This window comes from Hypanus sabinus, chromosome 12 (genome assembly GCF_030144855.1).
Source record: "Hypanus sabinus isolate sHypSab1 chromosome 12, sHypSab1.hap1, whole genome shotgun sequence".
NCBI classification, from domain to species: Eukaryota; Metazoa; Chordata; class Chondrichthyes; order Myliobatiformes; family Dasyatidae; genus Hypanus; species Hypanus sabinus.
Window position 1 is genome coordinate 8630445 of NC_082717.1, and position 22972 is coordinate 8653416.

General features: G+C 41.5%; 1 protein-coding gene across 4 annotated transcripts in view; it reads left to right on the forward strand.

Moving 5' to 3' along the window:
- Positions 1 to 22972, forward strand: part of LOC132402615 (collagen alpha-1(XII) chain-like) — a 380160-nt gene that overhangs the window by 321651 nt on the left and 35537 nt on the right. For all 4 annotated transcript variants that reach the window (XM_059985520.1, XM_059985521.1, XM_059985523.1 and 1 more), the window contains 7 exons: positions 112 to 165; positions 5613 to 5708; positions 11890 to 11943; positions 12542 to 12595; positions 14356 to 14409; positions 18006 to 18077; positions 19668 to 19703. In XM_059985520.1, coding sequence (XP_059841503.1) covers positions 112 to 165; positions 5613 to 5708; positions 11890 to 11943; positions 12542 to 12595; positions 14356 to 14409; positions 18006 to 18077; positions 19668 to 19703 — 420 coding nt within the window. The remainder of the gene's footprint in view (positions 1 to 111; positions 166 to 5612; positions 5709 to 11889; positions 11944 to 12541; positions 12596 to 14355; positions 14410 to 18005; positions 18078 to 19667; positions 19704 to 22972) is intronic.

A 22972-nucleotide genomic window follows, 5' to 3' on the forward strand; every position in this document is an offset into this window, starting at 1 on the left:
TATCAAACTTACTATTTCAAGTGTTCCCTTTACTGGCAATCTTTATGAGCCGGGGTAAGAGAGAGAAAAATAAAAACTGAATGATTTCGTGATGTTTTCTCTCATTGACAGGGTCAAGTTGGTAGCAAAGGACCAAGAGGAGAAAGAGGCTTAAATGGATTAACTGTAGGTATTTTTTTTAAAAAAACTTCTATCTTTCTTTTCATCTCTCTGCTTCAGATACCAAATGATGCTGACTTTAGTTCCAGGGTACTCAGGAGTCTTCTGTGTTGTATTAGAATGCATATTTGTTATTTTCTTTGCAGTTTAACAATTTATTCCTGCTTGTATTTTATATAACTTCCAATATACATATAACTATTTAGTATGCTCCTTAGTGGTCACAGTATGTATATACAAATGCTCAGTGTGTCCTCTTGTGGTTACAGTTCTTTGTGTCATTCTGGGAGCTTCTCTGGTACTGCAAAATCTGAATAGGGGCTAAACGATTGGTCAACTCTTATATGAAAATTTGAATAGAATGTCTCTTATCTATGGGGAATAAGAAGAGATGTTCCCATTATTGCCCTAATCCAATTCTTTTTGTTCTGTTAGCTCTTAATAAACCAATTGTAAAGCAAAAGGTTTTGTGCCTCTCTCCTGACTTCTGAAACAACTTTGGATTAAAAACATCAGATTCCAGCATCTGGTATCTTGACGTTGAGCATCAACAGACAATTTTATCTCAGCTAACTTTACCACCCAGTTCCATGTAACTGTAGCTGATTGATATCACTGATAACCTAAGAACTTGGTTTAATAATCTAATTGCAAATCCCAATCCTTCTACGATAGCTATGAACTTAACTTCAGCCAATAATCTGGATTTTGGAGAAATCTAAGCATGCCCACAACTTACTAAACCTAACTCCCTGTGTCTTTGGATCTTATGTTATCTGCCCTATGTGTGACTCCAGATCCACTGGCATGATTAACTTCGACCTGCCTCCTGAATATAGCTGAGTGCGCTATTCAGTTGTACGTGACATACCTTCTCCACTGCAAATAGATATGACCAGTGACTACCAACCTTGTCAGCAAAGGCCAAATCTTGCAGAATGAATACCAAAAATACAAATCCCAGCTCAGCCAAAGATTCAAATTTTAGTAGGAAGAGCCTAAAGCATTGTTGAGGATCTCTACCACCTATCCCGCAATCGCTTTGATCCACTACCATCAGGAAAGAGGTACAGGAGTATCAAGACTAGAACTTCCAGACCGGTAACAGCTTCTTCCCTCAGGTTGTGAAACTAATGAATATCCTGTCACCAACAAGGTCTCGTCACTAGGACAACGAGGTGTTTACTGTACCGAAGAGTTCACCTTACTCCATGCATTTTGAATAATATTTTATTAATCTATTTGTAGATATAATATATTCTGTTTTATGCACTGTGTGTGGTATATGTTGTGTAGGTGGACCATGGCTTCATTTGGTTATATATATGTACAGTTAGACAACAATAAGCTTGGACTTGAACTGAACCAGTATGTCAATTAATGTTATACAGAGGCAGATGTGGTTTCTAATCTTCCTCCATAATTCAGTGGTGTGAAGTTTCAGACATAGTGGAGGCAGGAACCGTAACCACACTTAAAAGGCATCTAGGCAGCTGCTTGAATGATTAGGGCATAGATGGATGTGGAATTAAAGATGGAAAGTAGGATTGGAAAAGATAGGTGTGATGGTCAGATTGACATGATGGGCTGAAAGGCCTGCTTCACTGTTGTCCAACATTGACTCCATAGAGTCATTCTCATAGGGCATCAAGTTCATACTGAACTCTTCTTCTACCCAGTCCCACTAACTCGCCCTGACACCATAGCCCTCCATACCCCCTCCATCTATATACTTACCCAAATTTGCCTTCAGTGTTAAAAATCAAACCTGCATCCACCACTTCTGCTGGCAGTTCATTCCACACTTTCATCATCCTCTGAATGAAGTTCTCATGTTTCCTTAAACATTTCACCTTTCACTCTTAACCCCTGGTTCTAGACTCATCTAACTTCAGTGGGAAAAGCATGCATTTTCCCTATCAATACCCCTCATATTTTTGTATACTTCTGTCAAACCTCCTTTCATTCTCCTATGCTCCAAGGAATAAATTCCTAACTGTTTCCTATTACTCAGACCCTCAGGTCTTGGCAACATCCTTGTAAATTTTCTCAATACGCTTTCAACCTGATTGATATCTTTCCTGTAGCTAGCCATCCAGAACTGGACACTGGACGCAAATTAGGCCTCACCAATGTTTTATACAATTTCAACATAACATCCCAACTCCCGTACTCAATACATTGATTTATAAAAGCCAGTGTTACAAAGGCAACATATTTTCTACATCAGGGGTGTCAAACTCATTTTAGGTCACGGGCCGGATTGGGCAAAATGCAGCTTCATGCGGGCCGGATCAGTCGGGCACGTGTGAACGCAGCTTTCATTGCCTCCGTTTTTTCAGCCTGTTCTCATGTGTCTCAGTCTCTGCTATAACTACAAAGTGTTTCACTTCACAAATTCCGTTTCTTATGAAGAAGACTGCTGAGCAAGCATTATTTTTATGATTGGTATTAACTTACAATCATAGGCTTCATATCGCCAGGCCATTAATAATTAAAATAATAGATCTATCTAAAATGATCTCGCGGGCCGGATATAATTGTACGCCGGGCCGGATATGGCCCGTGGGCCTTGAGTTTGACATCACTGTTCTACATGATCCATGGAGTGGAATCTGTAATTGAGGCTCCTATCTTCCCCATTCATTGAACCTAGAACTAAGATCAGGAGAAACATCTTCACCCAGAATATGGTGAGCCCTTTGAATTCTCTACCACAGAAGGCTGTGAAGACCAAATCACAAATTACACCCAGTAGCCACTTTATTAGAATACTCCTGAACCTAATAAAGGGGCCATTGAACATATGTTCATAGACTTCTGCTGTTGTAGTCCATCCACTTCAAGGTTTAATTTGCCATGTGTTCAGAGATGCTTTTTGGCACACCACTGTTATAATACATGGTTATCTGAGCTACTGTCGCCTTCCTGTCAGCTTGAACCACTTTGGGCATTCTCCTGACCTCTCTCATTAACAAGGCATTTTTACCCACAGCAGTGCTGCTCACGGGATGATTTTTGTTTCTCACACCATTCTCTATAAAACTCTAGAGACTGTTGTGTGCACAAATCCTAGGAGATCAGCGGTTTCTGAGATACTCAAACCACCCCATCTGGCACCAACAATCACTCAAAGTCACTTAAATCAAATTTCTTCCCCATTCTGATGTTTGGTCTGAATAATAACTGAACCTCTTGACCACGTCTACATGCTTTTATGCATGGAGATACTGCTACATGATTGGCTGATGAGATATTTGCATTAATGAGCAGGTGTATGGATATACCTAATAAAGTGGCCCCTGAGTGTAGAACAGTACTGGCCCTTCAGCCCAGGATGTTGTGCCAACATTATAGCCTACTCCATGCGCAATATAACCCTTTCCTCCTACATAGCCCTCCATTTTATATCATCCATATGCCAATCTAAAAGTTACTTAAATGTCTCTATGAACATCCTGCAGGGCGTTCTACACATACCACCACTGTGTAAAAAGAACTTAACTCTGATATCCCCCCCCCCCAACACTTTCCTCCAATCACCCTAAAACTGTGCCCCTTGTATTAACCATTTCTGCCCTGGGAGAAGGTGGAAATTCATCATCAGTTTCTCTGGACATCATCGGGAGAAGAGAAGAACAGAGTTACACCACTGATTAGCTAATGGATGAGGCATTAGACCAATCTAAGGTTGCTGTCTTCACTGGAGGCCGAATACAGCTGTCCTGGGAGTTGGAGCTCTGCGTATGAGCATGCGTGTTTAGGTGGTGGGAGGGAGGAGTGAGCCTTTGTTGTTTTGTTGTGCTCTGTGTTGTTCTGCTGAGCATCGTGGTGTGCTGCGTTGGCACCGGACTGCGTGCTGACCCTTGTGGGCTGCCCCCAGCACAGACACATTCACTGTACGTTTCAATGTACTGAGAGGGGGATCTCATTGAAATCTCTTGAATGTTGAAAGGCTAGATGGAGGATGTTTCCTTGGGTTAAAGAGTTTAGGACCAGAGGGCACAGCTGCAAAATAGAGAGGCGTCCATTTAGAACAGAGATGAGGAGGAATTTCCTTAATCAGAGGGTGGTGAATCTATGGAATTCATTGCCACAGGCAGCTGTGGAGGGCAAGACATTGGGTACATTTAAAGTGAAGGTAGATAAAAGCAGAGGGCATGAAAGGTTACGGAGAAAAGGCAGGAGAATGATGTTGAGAGGGAAATGGGTCAGCTATGATGAAATGGTAGAGTAGACTCGATGGGCCGGATGGCCTAATTCTGCTTCAATATCTTATGGTCTTAAGTGTAATAAATAAATCTGAATCTCTCTCAGTGAGATGTAAAAGATTTCACAATGCTGTCCAAAGGAAAGTCAGCTATTCCCTTTGGCGGCCTGGCTGATATTTATTCCCTAATTAAGTTCATGAAAACAAAACAACTATTTGCTTGTAGCAGAACAAGTTCAAGTTTATTGTCATTCAACTGTACACATGTGTACCACTGAATGAGATAATATTCTTCTGGGCCATGGTGAACAACACAGTACATAAAAATCACACGCAACATTTCAAATTATATTACCATAAATAAACTAACAAAAAATTATATTGCAGAAGATTGACAATTAGCATAAGATGCATTTGTGACACAAGTCACAATGTATACAGTACACTGGTGCTTCATACCCGATGTGGCAGGGAATTCAGTAGTCTCACAGTTTGGGGAAGAAGCTACTTCCCATCTTGATAGTTTTTGTCCTAATGCTACAGTTCCTCCTACCTGATGGTGGTGGGGGGGGGGGGTTCAAAGAGATTGTGGGATGGATGGGAAGGGACTCTTGACAATTCTAAGGACCCTGCGTACACTGCGCTACTGATAAGTATCTCGGAAGGTTGGAAGAGAGACTCCGCAGTCCTTGCAATCCTTGGTGGGGTCTTGCACTTAGCTGCCTTAGAATTCCCGTACCAAGTGGTGGTGCAGCTGCAGCTCTACGGTGCTCTGTAAAAATTGGTTGGGGAGGGTGTCGGGGAGCCTTGCTTGCCTCAATCTGTTCAGGAAGTGGAGATGCTGCTGGGCTTTCTTGACTAAAGTAGTGGCGTAGAGCAACCAGGTGAAATCATCTGTGACGTGTACTCCCAGAAAATTGGTGCTCCTGAGTTTCTTTGTGGAGGAGCCTTTGAGTGTGAATCGATTACAGCATTTTCTCACAATAGAAGCCAATCAGTGAACTCAACACAGATCATGGATTGATTCTGGTTCTGTTCAGCATTGATTGACATACTTTCCTCCTGAGCCATTAGAATTTCAATGCACTTGATGGATAGCTGGGTGAAATTTATGCATGTTTGCTTTGGATCAATTTATGCAATTATGTAATGGATACAGATGGCTGCAATAACAACAACAGATTTATTTTTGTTTGCCATTCAGAATTCAAAAATAATAAAATTCTTAACTATCTTTCCACAGGGTCCGTCAGGTCCTCGTGGTGAGCCAGGTCCTCCCGGTCCACAAGGACTGCCAGGTCCTCAGGGTCCGAATGGACTGTCACTCCCAGGAGAACCAGTAAGTCTTCTTTCCTATTCCTACCTCACTTAGAGATTGTTGGCAGTTTATGATGTTGTCAACTGATTAAATCTGCATTATTGTATCAATGCCATTACTTGTAATAGAGTTTGCTTTCAAACCTCACCAGCCTTGGAAGGATATTACAATCTTTGTTGATGTCGCAAATGTTCAAATTGAAATATTGTCCAGAAATTCAAATGTGTGGCTGCACATTTTTCTGTGATAAAATGTTGATGAAATATAAATTTTGAATGAAAATTGAGGACTTATTGTGTGGCTTGTGAAGACCACAATTTCAATTTTGTATTTGTCCATTTTCATGTTGACTAATGGGTGGAGAATTACAACCATACACTGGGCATTCAGAATCAGATCTAGCCTACCTACCATCAAAGTTGTACAGTATGTACAGAGCAGTGCCAGAGAAAAAAGCCAATCACATCATAAATGATCCCACCACCCTGCCTATGGACTATTTGTTCCATTCTCACCAGAGGAGAGGCTGAGTAGTATCCACACCAGGGCTATCCAACTCAAAAATAGTTGCTTTCCCCAAGCAATAAGGCTGACTAACACCTCCATTCACTAACCAACCCCTCCACGCCCCAACCACCACTACTTTATCATTTCATATCCCTCACCTTCTGTACACACCCCTGTGCCTGCCATCAGTTTATGGACATACAATCAGTCTACATATAGAAGCTATCTTATGTATTTATATTTATTGTGTTTTTTTTATTATTCTGTTCTTTATTATTTTTTTTCTGTTCTGCATTGGATCCAGAGTAACAATTATTTCATTCTCCTTTACATTGGTGTGCTCAAAATGACATTAAACTGTATCGAATCTTGAATATTTGTTTTGTTGCAGCAGTCCAGTACATAAACATTTACTGTAAGCTACAAAGAACCCAGAACAGTACAGCACAGAATAGACGCTTCAGCCCACAATGCTGTGAGACCTTTTAACGTCAATCTAACCATTCCCTGCTACATAGTCCTCCATTTTTCTAAATGCCGCTAATGTATTTGCCTCTGACACCACCCTGACAAGGTGTTCTGCACACTCAACACTCTGTATAATGAACTTGCTGCTGATACCCCCTGTGCTTTCCTCCAATTGCCTTAAGATTATGACCCCTTTCTATTAGCCATTTCCACCCTGGATAAAAGTCTCTGCCTGTCTACTCAATCCATGGCTCTTATTTTCTTGTATAACTTTATCAAGATATCTTCCATCCTCCTCTGCTCCAAAGAGAAAAGCTCTTTTCTGTAGAAATCCTTCCTACAATTATATGTGTGTGTGTCCCCAACCAGAGGCTGGCGCAGTGCCACCAGCCTAACTAAGATAGCTCAAAGTTCAAAGTAAATTTATTATCAAATTACATATATGTCACCAGATACAACCCTGAAAGTCATTTTCATGTGGGGTTATGCAATAAATCCACAATGAAATAATAACCATCATAGAATCAATAAAAGACCACACCAACCTGGGTATTCAACCAGTGTGCAAAAGAGAACAAATTGTGCAAATACAAAAATAAAGAAATAATAAATACGTAAACAGATAGATAGGTAAATAAGTGATAGATATTGAGAATGTGAGATGAAGAGTCCTTGAAAGTGAGTCCATTGTTTCTGGAAAACTTTCAATGATGGGGCAAATGAAGTTGAGTGAATATATCCCCTTTGGTTTAAGAGCTTGATGGCTGTGGAGTAATAACTTCTCCTGAATCTGGTGCTCTGAGTCCTGAGGTTCCTGTACCTTCTTCCTGATGGCAACAGTGAGAAGAGAGCATGACCTGTGTGCTGGGGATTTCTGATGATTGCTGCTTTCCTGCAACAATGCTCCATGTAGATGTGTTCAGTGATGGGGAGAGCTTTATCCACAATGGACTGGACCAAATCCACTACTTTGTAGAATTTTCCATTCAAGGGCATTGGTGTTTCCATACCAGGCTGCTCCACCATCCCTCTATAGAGGTTTGCCAAAGTTTCAAATGTCTTGCCAAATCTTTGCAAACACAAGGAAGTAGAGGCACTGTTGTGCTTTCTTCATAACTGCACTTACATGTTGGGCCCAGGACAGTTCCTCCAAAATGATTACACTGAGGAAGTTACAGCTGATGACCGTCTCCCCCACTGATCCTCCAATGCCTGCTTGCACTTAAACTGTCTATACCGCTAATACATTTGTATACCTCTATCAAATCTCCCTTCATTCTCCTACACTTCAGGGAATACAGACCTACCCCCTTCTCCCTCTGGTCCTCCTCCCTGTCCCGATCTTCTATGGTCTTCTACCCTCGCCTGTCAGATTCCCCCTTCTCCAGCCCTTTATCTCTTTCACCAATCAACCTCCCACCTCTTTACTTCACCCTTCCAGATTCATCTATTACCTACCAACTTGTACTTCTTCCACCCCTCCCCCCAGCTTCTTGCTTTGACTTCTCATCTTTTCTTTCCAGTCCTGATGAAGGGGCTCAACCCAAAACGTCAACTGTTTACTCTTTTCTGTAGATGCTGCCTGGCCTGCTGAGTTCCTTCAGCATTTTGTGTGTGATCCTCTGGATTTCCAGCATCTACAGAATTTCTCATGTCACCCTTAACCAATTCTGTCTTTCCCTATGTACCTTGAATGTAGTGAGTTGCAAATAGATTTTAAAACAAAATTGGCTTCAGGGTGGATTTTACAGTATGTCGAGTCGTTGCTCCATCCACTGCAAAAGAAAAATGTTTTGCTGCCTTAGGCTTTTTAGCAACTTTGTAAGGTAGAGTTTGGCAGGGTCTTGACTACTTTACCCCTGAGCTTCAGTTAATCTTTCAACAATCTGCTACTTCATCCATGGCTCTGCTCCATGGGCTTTGAGGCTTTAGTGAGACAAGATCTGTTGGCAATGAAAGACACAAGTGAAAGCCGGGCCAACAAACTAATCTCAAAGATCAGAGCGGCTTATTCTGATTGCTAACTTCTCACAAGTGTAGCAATAATAATTTAGGTACAAACTGGCTTGCCTAAAGTGACCATATACGTTAACTAGAATCAGGTTTAATATCACTGGTATATGTCACGAAATCTGTTTAGCAGCAGAAGCACATTGCAATGCATAATAATGAACACTATAAGTTACAGTAGTAAATAAATATAAATAAATAAAATGAATATGAATACATAATAAAATAAATAAATATGTGTGTGTAAAAATTAAGTGAGTGCTGCAAAAAACAGAGGAAAAATAGTGAGGCAGTTCATTGGCCACTCAGAAATCTGATGGCTGAAAGGAAGAAGCTGTTCCTAAAGTATTGAGGGTGTATCTTCAGGCTTTTGCACCTCTTCCTTGATAGTAGCAATGAGAAAAGGGCATTTTCTGGCCAATGGGGTTCCTTAATGATGGATGTTGCCTTTTGGAGATATCCTGGATGCCGGGGAGGCTAGTGGAGTGATGGAGCTGACTGAGTTTACAGCTTCCTGCATCTTTTTCTGATCCTGTGCAATGGCCCCTCCCTCCATAGCAGACGGTGATGCAAGCAATCCTGAAATCACTCTTAAGAAATTTGATATGCCTCATTATTTTTAAAGGTCACAAAATTTATCTTTACCCCAGCATTATCAACCCTCCTCTTTAAACAGAATCATTTCTAACAACCTGAAACATGGTTGTCTTTATACCAACATTGGGATGTTACCATATGAGGCCATTTGAACAGGCAAGAGTAGAATAGAATAAAGGGACTAGTGCATTCACAAGCCAAGAAACTTTTTATATGAGAAATCATAACAAGTAAAGTCAAAATGTTATGGCCTCCTCCATTTATTTTAAAGTACTCTTCCCAAAACCTTCAGTACGGACTCACTTTAAAGGACTCTGCAACACATTCTCAATATTTAGATATCAGTTATTTATATTATTATTTTGTTTGTTTTTTATTTGGTAGATTTGCCTTTTGCACGTTGGTTGCTTGTCTGTCTTTCCTATGTGTGGTTTTTCATTGATTCTATTATATTTCTTTATACTTACTATAAATGTGCATCTTGATCAATTTTTTTTGCTCATTGGGTGTTTGACGTTTTCTTTGAACGGGCTCCTTGGTGTTGTTTGGTGTCTGTCTGCGGGCAGGGGAATCTCTGGGTTGTATACCGCATACATTTGATAAGAAATGTACTTTGAATCATCAAGTGACCGTCTGAAAACAAATCTCAGGGAAGTAAATGATGACATATACTGCATGTACTTTTCACAATAAATGTACTTTGAACTTCCAACTTTATAGAAAGGATTATTTTAGTCTTCTCTACAATTCGAAGTATTGAGTACAGGAGTTGGAGTTAATGTTGAAGGTATTGGTAAGGCTGAATTTGGAGTACTCTGTGCAGTTCTGGTCGCCTACCTCCAGGAAAGATAGTGTATCAAAAAGATTGAAATGGTAGAGAGAAAATTTACAAGGATGTCTTGAGGACTTGAGCTTTTGGGAAAAGTTGAATATCTTACTCTCTGGAGCATAGGAGAATGAGGGGAGATTGTATACAAAATTACGTGGGCATAGCTCGGGTAAATGCAAGCAGGCTTTTTCCATTGCGAATGGGTGAGACGAGAACTAGAGGTCAGAGGTTAAGTGTGAAAGGTGAAATATTTAAGGGGAACAATGAGGAATTTTTTGAGTCAGTAAGTTCTTCACATAGAGAGTGAATGCTGCTGAGCTGGTGTTTGAGGCAGGTACATTAGGGATATTGAAGAAACTCTTAGGCACGTGGCTGATAGAAAAACAGGGTTGTGCAGGAGGGAAGATCTTAGAGGAGGTTCAAATGTTGACACAGCATTTTGCAACAAAAGCTGTACTTCTCAATGTCTTTTGTTGCAAAGCAAGGCAGAATCAGAATCAGGGTTTACTATCACTGGCGTACTCTATGTCATGAAATGTGTTGTTCTGCAGCAGCAGTACATTGCAATACATAATAATAAAACTAAATGAAATTAAGAAGTATATATCAAAAAAAAAGAAAGTAAAATAATTAAGCCATGCAAAAAAGGAGGGAGACAAATACCGAGGTAGCATTTGTGGGTTCATTGTCTGTTCAGAAATCTGATGGCAGTGGGGAACAGCACTCATACTGTAAATATGATCGTAGTTTATGTTAATAGAAGCAGCAAACTCACATTGGGAAAGTGTCTTTAAGTCTGTAAACCATTGCCAGATGTTTCAAAGGGATACAACAGAATGATAGTAGATAATATGTTTATTGACTGCATGATCAGCAACTAAACAAGACTTATTATGTAGTCTTTATTAAATTGAATTATTTCTTCTGATGACAAAATCCCAAGGCAGGATACAGAATATTAAAATTCACATAAGGCATTTGGAAGCAATTTTAGAAGCAATTCTGGAAACAATAAGGCAATTTAGAGCTCTTATCTCTAAAAAACAGTGACTATGCTGAAATACTTGGGATTGGGATTGGAATTGGTTTACTATTGTCACATGTACTGAGATACAGTGAAAAGTTTGTCTTGCATACTTTTCATACAGATCAGATCATTACATGGTGCTTTGAGGTGGAACAAGGTTAAACGAAAACAATACAGAATAAAGTGTTACAGTTACAGAGAAAGTGCAGTGCAGGTTGACAATAAGGTGCAAGATTATATTGAAGTAGATTGTGAGACAAAGAGTACATCTTATTGTATGAGAGGTCTGTTTAAGAGAATGATAGCGGTGGGATTGAATCTGCCCTTGAGCCTGGTGGGACGTGCTTTCAGGTTTTTGTATCTTCTGCCCAATGGGAGGGGGAGAAGAGAGAATGTCCTGGGTGGGTGGGGTCTTTGATTATGCTGGCTGCATGACTGAGGCAGCGACAAGTGCAGACAGAGTCCATTGAGGGGAGGCTGATACCTGAAATATGCTGAGTTGCTTGAGCAGTGTTGTGCTGGACTTTCATGATGAGAATGGTAATGGAGAATAGTAAGAGGTTTAAAGGCAAGTCAAATAAATGTATTGTAGATAGAGACCAGCCATTGAATGAAGGGACAGATTTGATTGGGTGAATCTCATCCTTGTTAATTCTATCAAACCCCCTTCCTGTAGAGTTTACTAGTGGGACCGCAAGGACCAATTCAGGGCGATTTTGTTTTTCTTACTAATGTGATTGTTTTTTTTCTTCTCTCTGTAACAGGGACGTCCTGGAATGAAAGGCGACTCGGGCGAACCAGGGTTGGCAGGACGACCAGTGAGTATTTTCTGTCTCCCTTTCCCTTGATCCTAATTACGCAAAAGCTGGCGAGCCTGCAACACAGGGCCACTGACAAAATAGATGCACACTTAGGAGTATTTATTTGCAATAACTTTAGTAATCTTTGCTTGAAGTTATTTCAAGTTAAGAACTTCCGTACGGCATAGGTGGGTACAATAGTTCAGTATGCTTCACAGCCACAGTCTTAAGTTATTGCTGAACTCTTACATTCACACATCCCCTAACCTATTACAATCCATTGCAAAGCTGAGTCCATGAAACCGCTTGAAACACATTGTACACAGCATAGAAAGCACTAGAATATTTTAGATAAGTTTATTGACAACTCACTGTACACCTGCAAAGGTTGGAGGTGGAACAATGTGAAGAGGCCATACCCTCGGGTATTCAGTTTGTGAGGAAAGGTGGTGTCAGTGTTTGAAGAAGGAAGTTCTAATGTATTTCTGCGTTTTGTGCTTCTATAGTCTTATGCCCTATATCAGATGAATAATAGGGAGTACAGAAACTACTTTTTTTGTTAATTAGGGCTTACTTTACCGGCAAAGATTGATTGAAGCATTTGTTTGTTTCATAGGGATTAATTGGCCGGCCTGGCCCATCAGGTACACCGGGATCAGATGGCCCACGGGTAGGTGCCTTTGCAGTTCATTAAAAACTCGCTGAGCGTTCGCTCGCTGTTCCAGTTTACTTGCTGATGTTGTTACATAACGGGAGCGCTCAGATTTTCTCCAGGGTTTAATCCAGGAAAGAAGAAACAGCTGTGAGGCAAATCAGGCTCTCAGGTTTCTTCATTTGCTCCTGCGTCGTTTCTGCATCTGCACATTGCTGCCAACATCCTAGGTGCTTCCAACACATCTGAACTTCTGCTCAAAGTAGATCTGAGTAATATTAATGGTGGAAAGCTTAATCACTTCAGTGCTCATTTCTAGGCATCAAGCAAGGGAGGATGGGAAGAACAGGGACTAAAGGAGTTAAATTGTTACCTGCTTTTGAATAGAGCCATTTGGCTTCAAGAACAAGCTATGATGGGGGAGGAGGGGAGAGTGCGGGCCTATAGACCATCAGACCATTAGATACAGGAGCAGAATTAGACCATTTGGCCCATCAAATCAGCTCTGTCATTTCATCATGACTGATCCATTTTTCCTCTCAGCCCCAGTCTCCTGCCTTCTCCCTGAATTCCTTCATGCCCTGAGTAATCAAAAATCTATCAACCTCTGTCTTAAATGTACCTAATATTTTGGCCTCCAAAGCTGCCTGCAGCAATGAATTCCACAGATTCATCTTGTTAAAGAAATTCCTCCTCATCTCTGTTCTAAAAGGATGCCCCTCTACTCTGAGGCTGTGTCCTCTGGTCATAGGCTCCCTCACAATAGGAAGCATCTGCTCCACATCCACTCTATTGAGAGGTTGCGTGTAGAGTTTTTGCTAGCTGCTTGCTGTGCAGAACCTACTTTCTCCCTGGCACTATGGGGCTGAAAAGAAGAGTGTCAGGACCATTACAGAGCTGTTGAGTGAGCCTCCAGATGGCCATGGATCAAGAGGTGTTATCCGTGGATCAATGCTGTTGGGCCACAAGCCAGGGCCTGATCAACCATGGCTGGGTCACATGGGGGAGGGTTTCTGATGTTGAAAGACCCTAAACCCCCGGAGACTCTAGGTTACATCACTGAAGTTGTATCCCAACACATCCAGCATCATGAAGACGCGTTGTTGCTCTGATTTTGATTGGGTCTGTTTGCCAGCGATCTACAGGTAGGCTCCCTGGTTCCCACTGAAGTAATAGATACTAGGCCTATCTAGGTATGTGTCCACTTGCTAACTATCTCTGCCTAAGTCTAACCCTTTCCTTTGTCTTGGGCAATGAGACAAGTAGCTGGAAGATCCAATACGATTCTCCAAAAAAAGTCATGGTTCTTTTTAATGTACATCCAATTTCACCAAAAAAATAATTTTTGTGACTTTACTAAATACAGAATTATGAGGGTTATAGATAGAGTAAATACAAGCAGGCTTTATCCGCTGCGGTTGGGTGAAAGGAAAACTAAAAATCACAGGTTAAGAGCGAAAGGTGAAATTTTTAGGGGCAACTTCTTCACTCAGAGGGTGGTGCGTGTGTGGAACAAGCTGCCAGCGGAAGTTGTGGAACCTCTGCTAAATTTAAGAGCAACTTGGATAAGTGCATGGTTAGGAGGAGGATGGAGGGCAATTCTCCAGCATGGGGGTGATGAGCTGGGCAGGAAAACAGTTCTGCGTGGACTAATGAGCAGAAGGACCTGTTCTGTGCTGCAGTGCTCTGTGACTCTACTTTTAGTGGGTACTTAATGTTAAAATAGTGAAAGATCTTATTTTGATGTTATCCAAATTATATATATTTCTATTCCTTAGGGCTTCCCAGGTAAAGACGGACCAATTGGTCCACGTGGACCACCAGGGCCAATCGTAAGTCATGTCTTAAGAATTACTGTAACTACAGTGGTTTAATGTCTTTACATTACACACTAACAATGTGACTCAACCATTCTCACATTAAAACAATTCAAGTTGTAATAGCAGTAATGAACAATTAGCCAAGTGTGTCTGCCTTACCTCAAATCATCAATGCAAATCCACAACACATATCTCTACATACATTGGAAACATATGGTGAATAGTTCTGGTGAAAAATAAGTCAAAACAAAATCGTGGATGCTGAAAATATGGAACAAAAACAGAAAATACTGGAAAACCTCAGTAGGTCAGGCAGCATCCATAGAAGGTGAAACTGGGTTTCTGATCAAAGATTGTTCATGTGACTGGCAATAGAGAGGTTTGTCCAGGCAGTAGAAAATGTGGCAGTGAGCAACGAGTACAATAAATGGTTGCATAACTTCACCAAAAGCAGAATTTCCTGGTGGCCAAACATTTTAATTCTGATTCCTGTTCCCATTCTGATATGTAGGTCCATGGCTGCCTCTTGTGCCAAGATGAGGCCACCCTCAGGGTGGAGGAGCAGCACCTTGTATTCTGTCTGGATAGCCTCTGTCCTGATGGCATGAATATCAATTTATTATTTCAGTAAAAAAAAAACTCCCCCCTCCCCTCTTCTTTTTCCCACGCTGGCCTCTTACCTCATCTTCTCATTTACCACTCACTTCCCCCGGGTCCTTTTCTCCTTCTCTTTCTCCTATGGTCCACTCTCTTCTGGTATCAGTTTCCTTCTTCTACAACCCTTTACCTTTCCCATCCACCTGGATTCACCCATCACCTGCTAGCTATCCTCCTTCCCCTTCCCCCCCTCCCATCTTCTTATTCGGGCATCTTCCCCTTTCCTTTCCAGTCCTGATGAAGGGCCTGGGCCTTGGATGTCGACTGTTCACTCTTTTCCATAGATGCTGCCTGGCTTGTTGAGTTCTTCCAGCATTTTGTGTGTGATGTTTGATGGTATTTCAAAATTGTTTAATGTGATTCCCTGTACACAAGTGTAAAGGAAACAGTTAATCCGGATGCGATGCAGCTCAAAAGGCAGAAAATATAAACATCAGAATAAAAATACCAAAAAGCACAATAAATATAAATCCATGAGATAGCTTAATCATACGTCCATAAAATGAGACCAGACATAGGAGTGTTTGTACTTAAGGTGACTGACAGGAAATGATAAAGTAGTGGTGGTTGGGAATGTGGAGGGGTTGGTTAGTGGGTGGAGGTGTTGATCAGCCTTACTGCTTGGGGAAAGGAACTGTTTTTGAGTCCGGTGGTTTTGACATGGATGCTACACGACCACTTTTCTGATGGAAGTGAGATAAACAGTCCATGAGCAGGGTGGGTGGGATCCTTCATGATGTTACTGGCCTTTTTCCAGTATCTCTCCGTATACATGTCCTTGATGGCAGGAAGGCTGGTGCCAGGGATGCGTTGGGCAGTTTTGACTACCTGTTGGAGAGCCTTTCCATCTGCCACATTGTAGTTTCCATACCAAGCAGTGATGCAGTTTGTTAGGATGCTCTCTACTGCCTTTCTGTAGAATGAAGTGAGTATGGATGTGCAAAGTCCAACTGTCTTCAGCCTCCTCAGGAAATAGAGGTAGTTTGTCTGGAAACCTTTCCTCGTGCCATACTGTGGGCGAATCCATACCAGTTTTATTTAAGACCAAGGAAACAAATGATACCCTAGCATTCTCAGAATCCAGTGCATGTGCTGATAATCAGGAATTCTGAATCTTGTTTGGAAATTTGCATGTGAAATGAGTGGGCTTGGCTCTCAGATAGTGCGATTTGCTGTTGGAGCTGGAAGAATCAATGGAAAAGCCTGGTGGGAGAGTGAGGAAGCTGTGTATGGGAATGCTGATGCACCATGCACTTCTGACAGGGAGTGGTACCACCCACCACACACATGAAGAGGTAAAGAATAGGAAGAGAATGTAGAACATATAGAGCTGTACGGCACAGGCCTTTTGGCCCACCATCTTGTGCTGTGCTTTTAACTTACTCCACAATCAATCTCCGACACAGCCCAAAACCCTCCACTTCTCTTTCACCCATGTACATATCTAAGGATCTGTTCAATGTCTTTACACCACCTCCTGCAGTGTAGAAAATGAAGTACATCATCCAATTTCCAGGGAAGTATGTTGATCCACTGTTGACCTCCTATCTTTAGCTTAGAACATAGAATGTGGAATATTACAGTACAGGCCCTTTGGCCCATGATGTTGTGCTGGCTTCTAACCTGCTCCAAGATTAATCTAACCTTTCCCTCTACAACCCCACTTTTCTTACATCCATGTGGCTATCTAAGAGTCCCTTAAACGTCCCTCATGTATCAGCCTTTACCAGAGAAAAGCTAATTTTTCAAAGTGTGAACTTGGGCACATCCTCACAGCTGCTCTCCTCAGGAATAGTCCAAGTAGGGCCGACACTTTCGCAGGTGCAGGCCTTCAGCCTCTGATTGCTTCCAGATGGAAACCAATTCCATTTACATTAATGTTCATAAAATGCCTCACTACTTGGTGGAATCTCGAACACAGTAAGTCTACAGAAAAGAAAGAAGTATTGAGCATATCATACTGCTGGAAGAACTCAGCAGATAAGGCAGTATCCGTGGAGGCAGAGGGATGGTTAATGTTTTGGGTTGAAGCCCTGCCATTTGTCTTTGCTTTGGGTTACTCCATCTGCAGTCTCTGGTATCCATACAGAATACCCTGACTGAACCAACCTGCCAAGCAAAATCCATGATTAACTATTTTGTACCATATTATTCCCATGGCTTTGAATTAAACCTCAAGTACCTATTCAATTCTCCATTAAGAAATGCACTCAGCTGTGCCTCACTAGACCCTCCATGATCTGACAATAAATTTTGAAAGTTAAAGTCAAATTATATTTTTTATCAAAGTATGTATATGTCACTATGTACAGCCCGGAGATTTATTTTTGTGTAGACATTTACAGGAAAGTAAAGGGATACAATAGAACACATTAAAAACTATACATAAACAAAGACTGATGGACAATGTATGTGCAAAAGAAGATACATTGTGGAGATTTAATAATAAATAAATAACACAGAGAGAATGAGTTGTAGAGTCCTTGAAAGTGAGTCTGTAGCTTGATGAATCAGTTAAAGTGTTGAAGTGAGTGAAGTTATCCCTGCCTGTTCAGGAGGCTGATGGTTGTAGGGTAGTTACTGCTCCTTTACCTGGTGGTGTGGGACTGAGGTTCCTGTATCTCCTGCCTGAGAAAAGAGCATGGCCTGAATGGTGAGGATCTTCAATGATGAATGCTCCTTTCTCGAGGCAGATTCTTGTAGATCTGCTCAATGGAGGGGAGAGCTTTTTCTGCGATGGACTGGGCTATACCCACCACTCTCTGTAGGTGTTTCCATTCCTGGGCATTGGAGTTTCCATACCAGACCGTGATGCATAGGAAAACCTTTAAATCTGTGATTTCTCTGTCCGTAACTTTACATTCTAGTTACTTGCACATACTTAACTATTTTGAACAGAGCAACCATTTTCATTCCAGATTGCTAAAGTTCACGGCTTCTTTGTATTTCAGGGATCTCCAGGTAACCCAGGTTCCCCTGGTCAATCGGGTATTCAAGGAAAACAAGGTGTTGCAGGAGCACCGGTAAGTGGTCCTCTTAATTAATCCACTATCCTAGCCCAGACTGAGCCTCGCTCATTTGCAGCAGATTTGCTAAATAGGAACTGTGAATCTGTCTTCAACAACTTTGCTTAAATTCTATGCAGAAACCCGAGCATAACTAACATTCTACAAACATCCAAGAGCTCTCTGTACTTTTAGCAGACAGACAGGAAAGAATTATTGATTTAATCTTTTCTTGTGTCAAATGGCAAGAGATTGAACTTAACACAGAGTTCAAGATATTTTGTGGACATTCCAATATTGTTGTGTGATCAGAAGACATAGGATCGGAATTGGGTCATTTAGATAATCGAGTCTGCTCCACCGTTCCATCATGGCTGATTTATTTTCCCTCTCAATTCCATTCTCCTGCCTTCTCCCACTAACCTCTATGGTATTTTATATGAAATTCTCAAGGTCCCTGCTGACATTTAAACATTTTCTAACATGCATTTCTCCTCAATTAAATATTTAGCCATAGTCTGTGATTATAAAGATTTAAAAGCTTAATATTTAATGTTAAGTACAATAAAGGAGAAATCATTTTGAAATAGAACATTAAACCCGATTCTGTTCAAATAGTTAAATATTCTCCCTGTACTTTCACTGCCTGGTATTTCAGTCTGGGTGTTAGCTTTAGATTTCTATATATGTGCAAATGTTGGACGAATTCACTAAAGACTCCACTTTGTTACTGAAGCCTTTATGATTCTCACCTTTCACAGTTTCAATGAGAATATGTGCAAACTGTTTCCAGCTGAATTATTCTTGGTAGCTTGACATGGTGGTGGGACCTGTACAAAAGTGGCAGTTTGGAACTAATATCCTAGTGGGAAGGTTTGCTAATGCTGCACAGTGGGGTTTAAACTAGAGTTGCAGGGGAATGGGAACCAGAGTTAGTGGTGGGGTTATGGAGACAGATGGTGGTAAGACCTCATTCAAAGTCAGGAATCAAAAGGCTGAGCGTGGTGTGACCAGTGTCCTGAACTGCATATATTTCAATGAAAGAAGTATCATAGGAAAGGTGGATGAGCTCAGGGGATGGATCAACACCAGGAATTATGATATTGTAACCATTAGTGAGACTTGTTTGCAGGAGGGCAGGGCTGACAGCTCAATATTCTGGAATTCTGTTGTTTTAGACAAGACAAGAGTGATTAAAGGATTATTAATCAGGGAAAATATCATGGCAGTGCTCAGTCAGGACAGACTGGAGAACTTGTCTAGTGAGTGGAACTGAGGAATAAGAAAGGTATGACTACATTAATGGGGCTATATTACAGACCATCTAACAGTCCACCGGATTTAGATGAACAAATTTGAAGAGAAGTTGTGGACAGTCTAAGAGTATCTTACGTGTCCCTAATGTATCTGTCTGTACCACCACCCCAAGCAGCGTGGTCCATGCATCTACCACTCTCAGTGTAAAAAAAACCTACCTCCGACTTCCCTGCTATACTAACCTCCCAATTATGCCCCATCGTATTAGCCGTTTCTGCTCTGGCTGCCCTCTCTCTGTTAACTCTGTGCCTCATATAAGGACCTTCAAGTGAGTTTCTCTTTGCTTTTCAGGGACAAATGGGACCAAAGGGTGAGAAAGGCGACCGGGTAAGTGCCAACTGGGTGTTGTACGTCAATCATTTAAATTGCAGCATCTTGAAAGCTGATGGCTCATTTCAACTGACTGAGTCCGCTGCTGCGTCTGACACGGGTTTATGAGTAGAGCACCTCAGAATGTGGTTATGGGCTATATCTTAATGAAAAGGATAGGCTGGAATGAGCTGCAAGCTTAAATATTGTGTTGCCTCATCAAAGAGCTATTGAAAGCCATGTGTTAATGGTTGTTATTAGTCCCAACACTAATCAGAATCAGGTTTATCATCTCCGGCATGTGACGTGAAATTTGTTAACGTAGCAGCAGCAGTTCAATGCAACACATAATCTAGAAGAGCGAGAAAGAAAATAATAATAAAATAAATAAATTACAGTATATGTATATTGAAGAGATTAAAAATTGTGCAAAAAACAGAAATACTATACAGTATATTAAAAAAGTGAGGCCGTGTCCAAGGGTTCAATGTCCATTTAGGAATCGGATGGCAGAGGGGAAGAAGCTGTTCCTGAATCACTGAGTGTGTGCCTTCAGGCTTCTGTACCTCCTACCTGATGGTAACAGTGAGAAAAGGGCATGCCCTGGTGCTGGAGGTCTTTAATGATGGACACTGCCTTTCTGAGACATTGCTCCTTGAAGATGTCCTGGGTACCTTGTAGGCTAGTACCCACTATGGAGCTGACTAGATTTACAATTCTCTGCAGCTTCTTTCAGTTCTGTGCAGTAGCTCCCCCCCCCACCCCCACAATACCAGACAGTGATGCAGTCTGTCAGAATGCTCTCCACGGTACATCTATAGAAGTTTTTGAGTGTACTTGTTGACATTCCCAATCTCTTCAAACTCCTGATGAAGTATAGCTGCTGTCTTGCCTTCTTTATAGCTGTATCAATATGTTGGGAACCGTATGGGGTGTCCAGGGAGGGGAGCACCTCTGGTGAAGGGACTTGTCATGTCCATTCTGGGGCAGCTCACTCACCTTTGGTTCTCACTCATACTCAGCTCTCACCTATGTCTCCAAGTAAGCGGTTTGCATGCAAGACTGCCCACTTCCCTGTAAACTGCTTCGACAGGCACGCTAAACAAGGTGAGGGTAACCGGTGAGCCTCATACCCCGGTGAGATGCCTGCCCTAGCATGTGAAGTCAGCTCTGGTAGACGGGAGCATCACATCTAGAGTGAGACCCAAAGGCCAGAAAGGTGGTTCTGCAATGCTCCATGAAAAGCAAAGAGCAGGACAAGACACAGAAGATGTCATGGGCATCCACTGCAAGCAAGCAAGCAAGTTTGTATCACTGAGGTCCAGAGAATGGAACTGCTGCAGTACATTGGTTTTTCAACATTAAAAACCCTCCCACACAGGTTCCCTTGTCATCCATGTGGTAACACACTGATCACAGCCTCTTACCTCTTCTCCTCTCCTGCCCTTTGCTTTTGCACATCTCAACTCCCAGCTTCTTACTTCATCCCTCCCTCCACCACCCACTTGGCTTCACCTGTCATCTTCTAGCATCTCCTCCTTCCACTCCCGCCAGTTTCTTAATTCTAGATATTCCCCTTTCCTTTCCAGTCCTGATGAAGGGTCTCAGCCCAAAATGTTAACTGTTTCTCCAGAATTTTGTATGTGTTGCCCTGGATTTCCAGCATCTGCAAAATCTCTTGTGTTTGTAATCACAGCTGTTTTCTTTTTGTCAGCTGATCACTCGATTTTCCCCCAGCGAGAGAAGCCTCGCTTCCAGGTTAAAAATTTGAAACTTGCTGTCCCAAAGCAGGTCAGAATACTTTTACAAGAAGAAAACACATAAAATGAATGGCAGCTCAACAATGTCTCAAAAATAATTAGGGGCAAGTAAAGAATGTTAACTTTGCCAACATCCCCACACCTCGTTAATGAATTTAAGAAATAGTGTCAGCGTTAAGTATTTTCCCAGATCTCTCAAGCAGGCTTTGAAATCTCAACTGCTGACTCAGGGACAAAAGCGAAGTAAATCGGGTAAATCCAAATGTTTATCCACAGCAAGATTAATCTCCCAAGATGAATAATTCCATGGTAAAAAGATTCAGGGATCCAGATCGTTTCATGTAATTTCCTGTACACAGATATAATAGAGAATGAAATGAATGAAATAATTGTTACTCCAGATCTGATGCAGCAAAAAAAAACAATAAGATAAAAATCACATTAATAATAAATACATATACATAAGATACTTAAGTAGTGGTGGTGGGGGTGCATGGAGTGGCTTAGTGTGTGGAGGTATTGATCAGCCTTACTGCTTGGAGAAAGTAACTGTTTTTGTAGCTTTGCATCTCTTGGTAATTGTATAACCATATAACAATTACAGCACGGAAACAGTCCATCTGGGGTCTTCTAGTCCATACCGAACGCTTACTCTCACCTAGTCCCACTGACCTGCACTCAGCCCATAACCCTCCATTCCTTTCCTGTCCATATACCTATCCAATTTCACTTTAAATGACAATATGAAACCTGCCTCTACCACTTCTACTGGAAGCTCGTTCCACACAGCTACCACTCTCTGAGTAAAGAAATTCCCCCTCATGTTGCCCCTAAACTTCTGTCCCTTAACTCTCAACTCATGTCCTCTTGTTTGAATCTCCCCAACTCTCAATGGCAAAAGCCTATCCACGTCAACTCTATCTATCCCCCTCATTATTTTAAATACCTTTATCAAGTCCCCCCTCAACCTTCTACGCTCCAAAGAATAAAGACCTAACTTGTTCAATCTTTCTCTGTAACTTAGGTGCTGAAACCCAGGTAACATTCTAGTAAATCTCCTCTGTACTCTCTCTATTTTGTTGACATCTTTCCTATAATTTGGTGACCAGAACTCTGCACAATGCTCCAAATTTGGCCTTGTACAATTTTAACATTACATCCCAACTCCTATACTCAATGCTCTGATTTATAAAGGCCACCATACCAAAAGCTTTCTTCACCACCCTATCCACATGAGATTCCACTTTCAGGGAACTATGCACCATTTTCCTAGATCTCTCAGCTCTACTGCATTCCTCAATGCCCTACCATTTACCATGTATATCCTATTTTGATTAGTCCTACCAAAATGTAGCACCTCACACTTATCACCATTAAACTCCATCTATCATCTTTCAGCCCACTCTTCTAACTCGCCTAAATCTCTCTGCAAGCTTTGAAAACCTACTTCATTATCCACAATGCCACCCATCTTAGTATCATTGTGAATGCTTATTTAAAGTCATGGCCTTGTACAACACAGCCCAT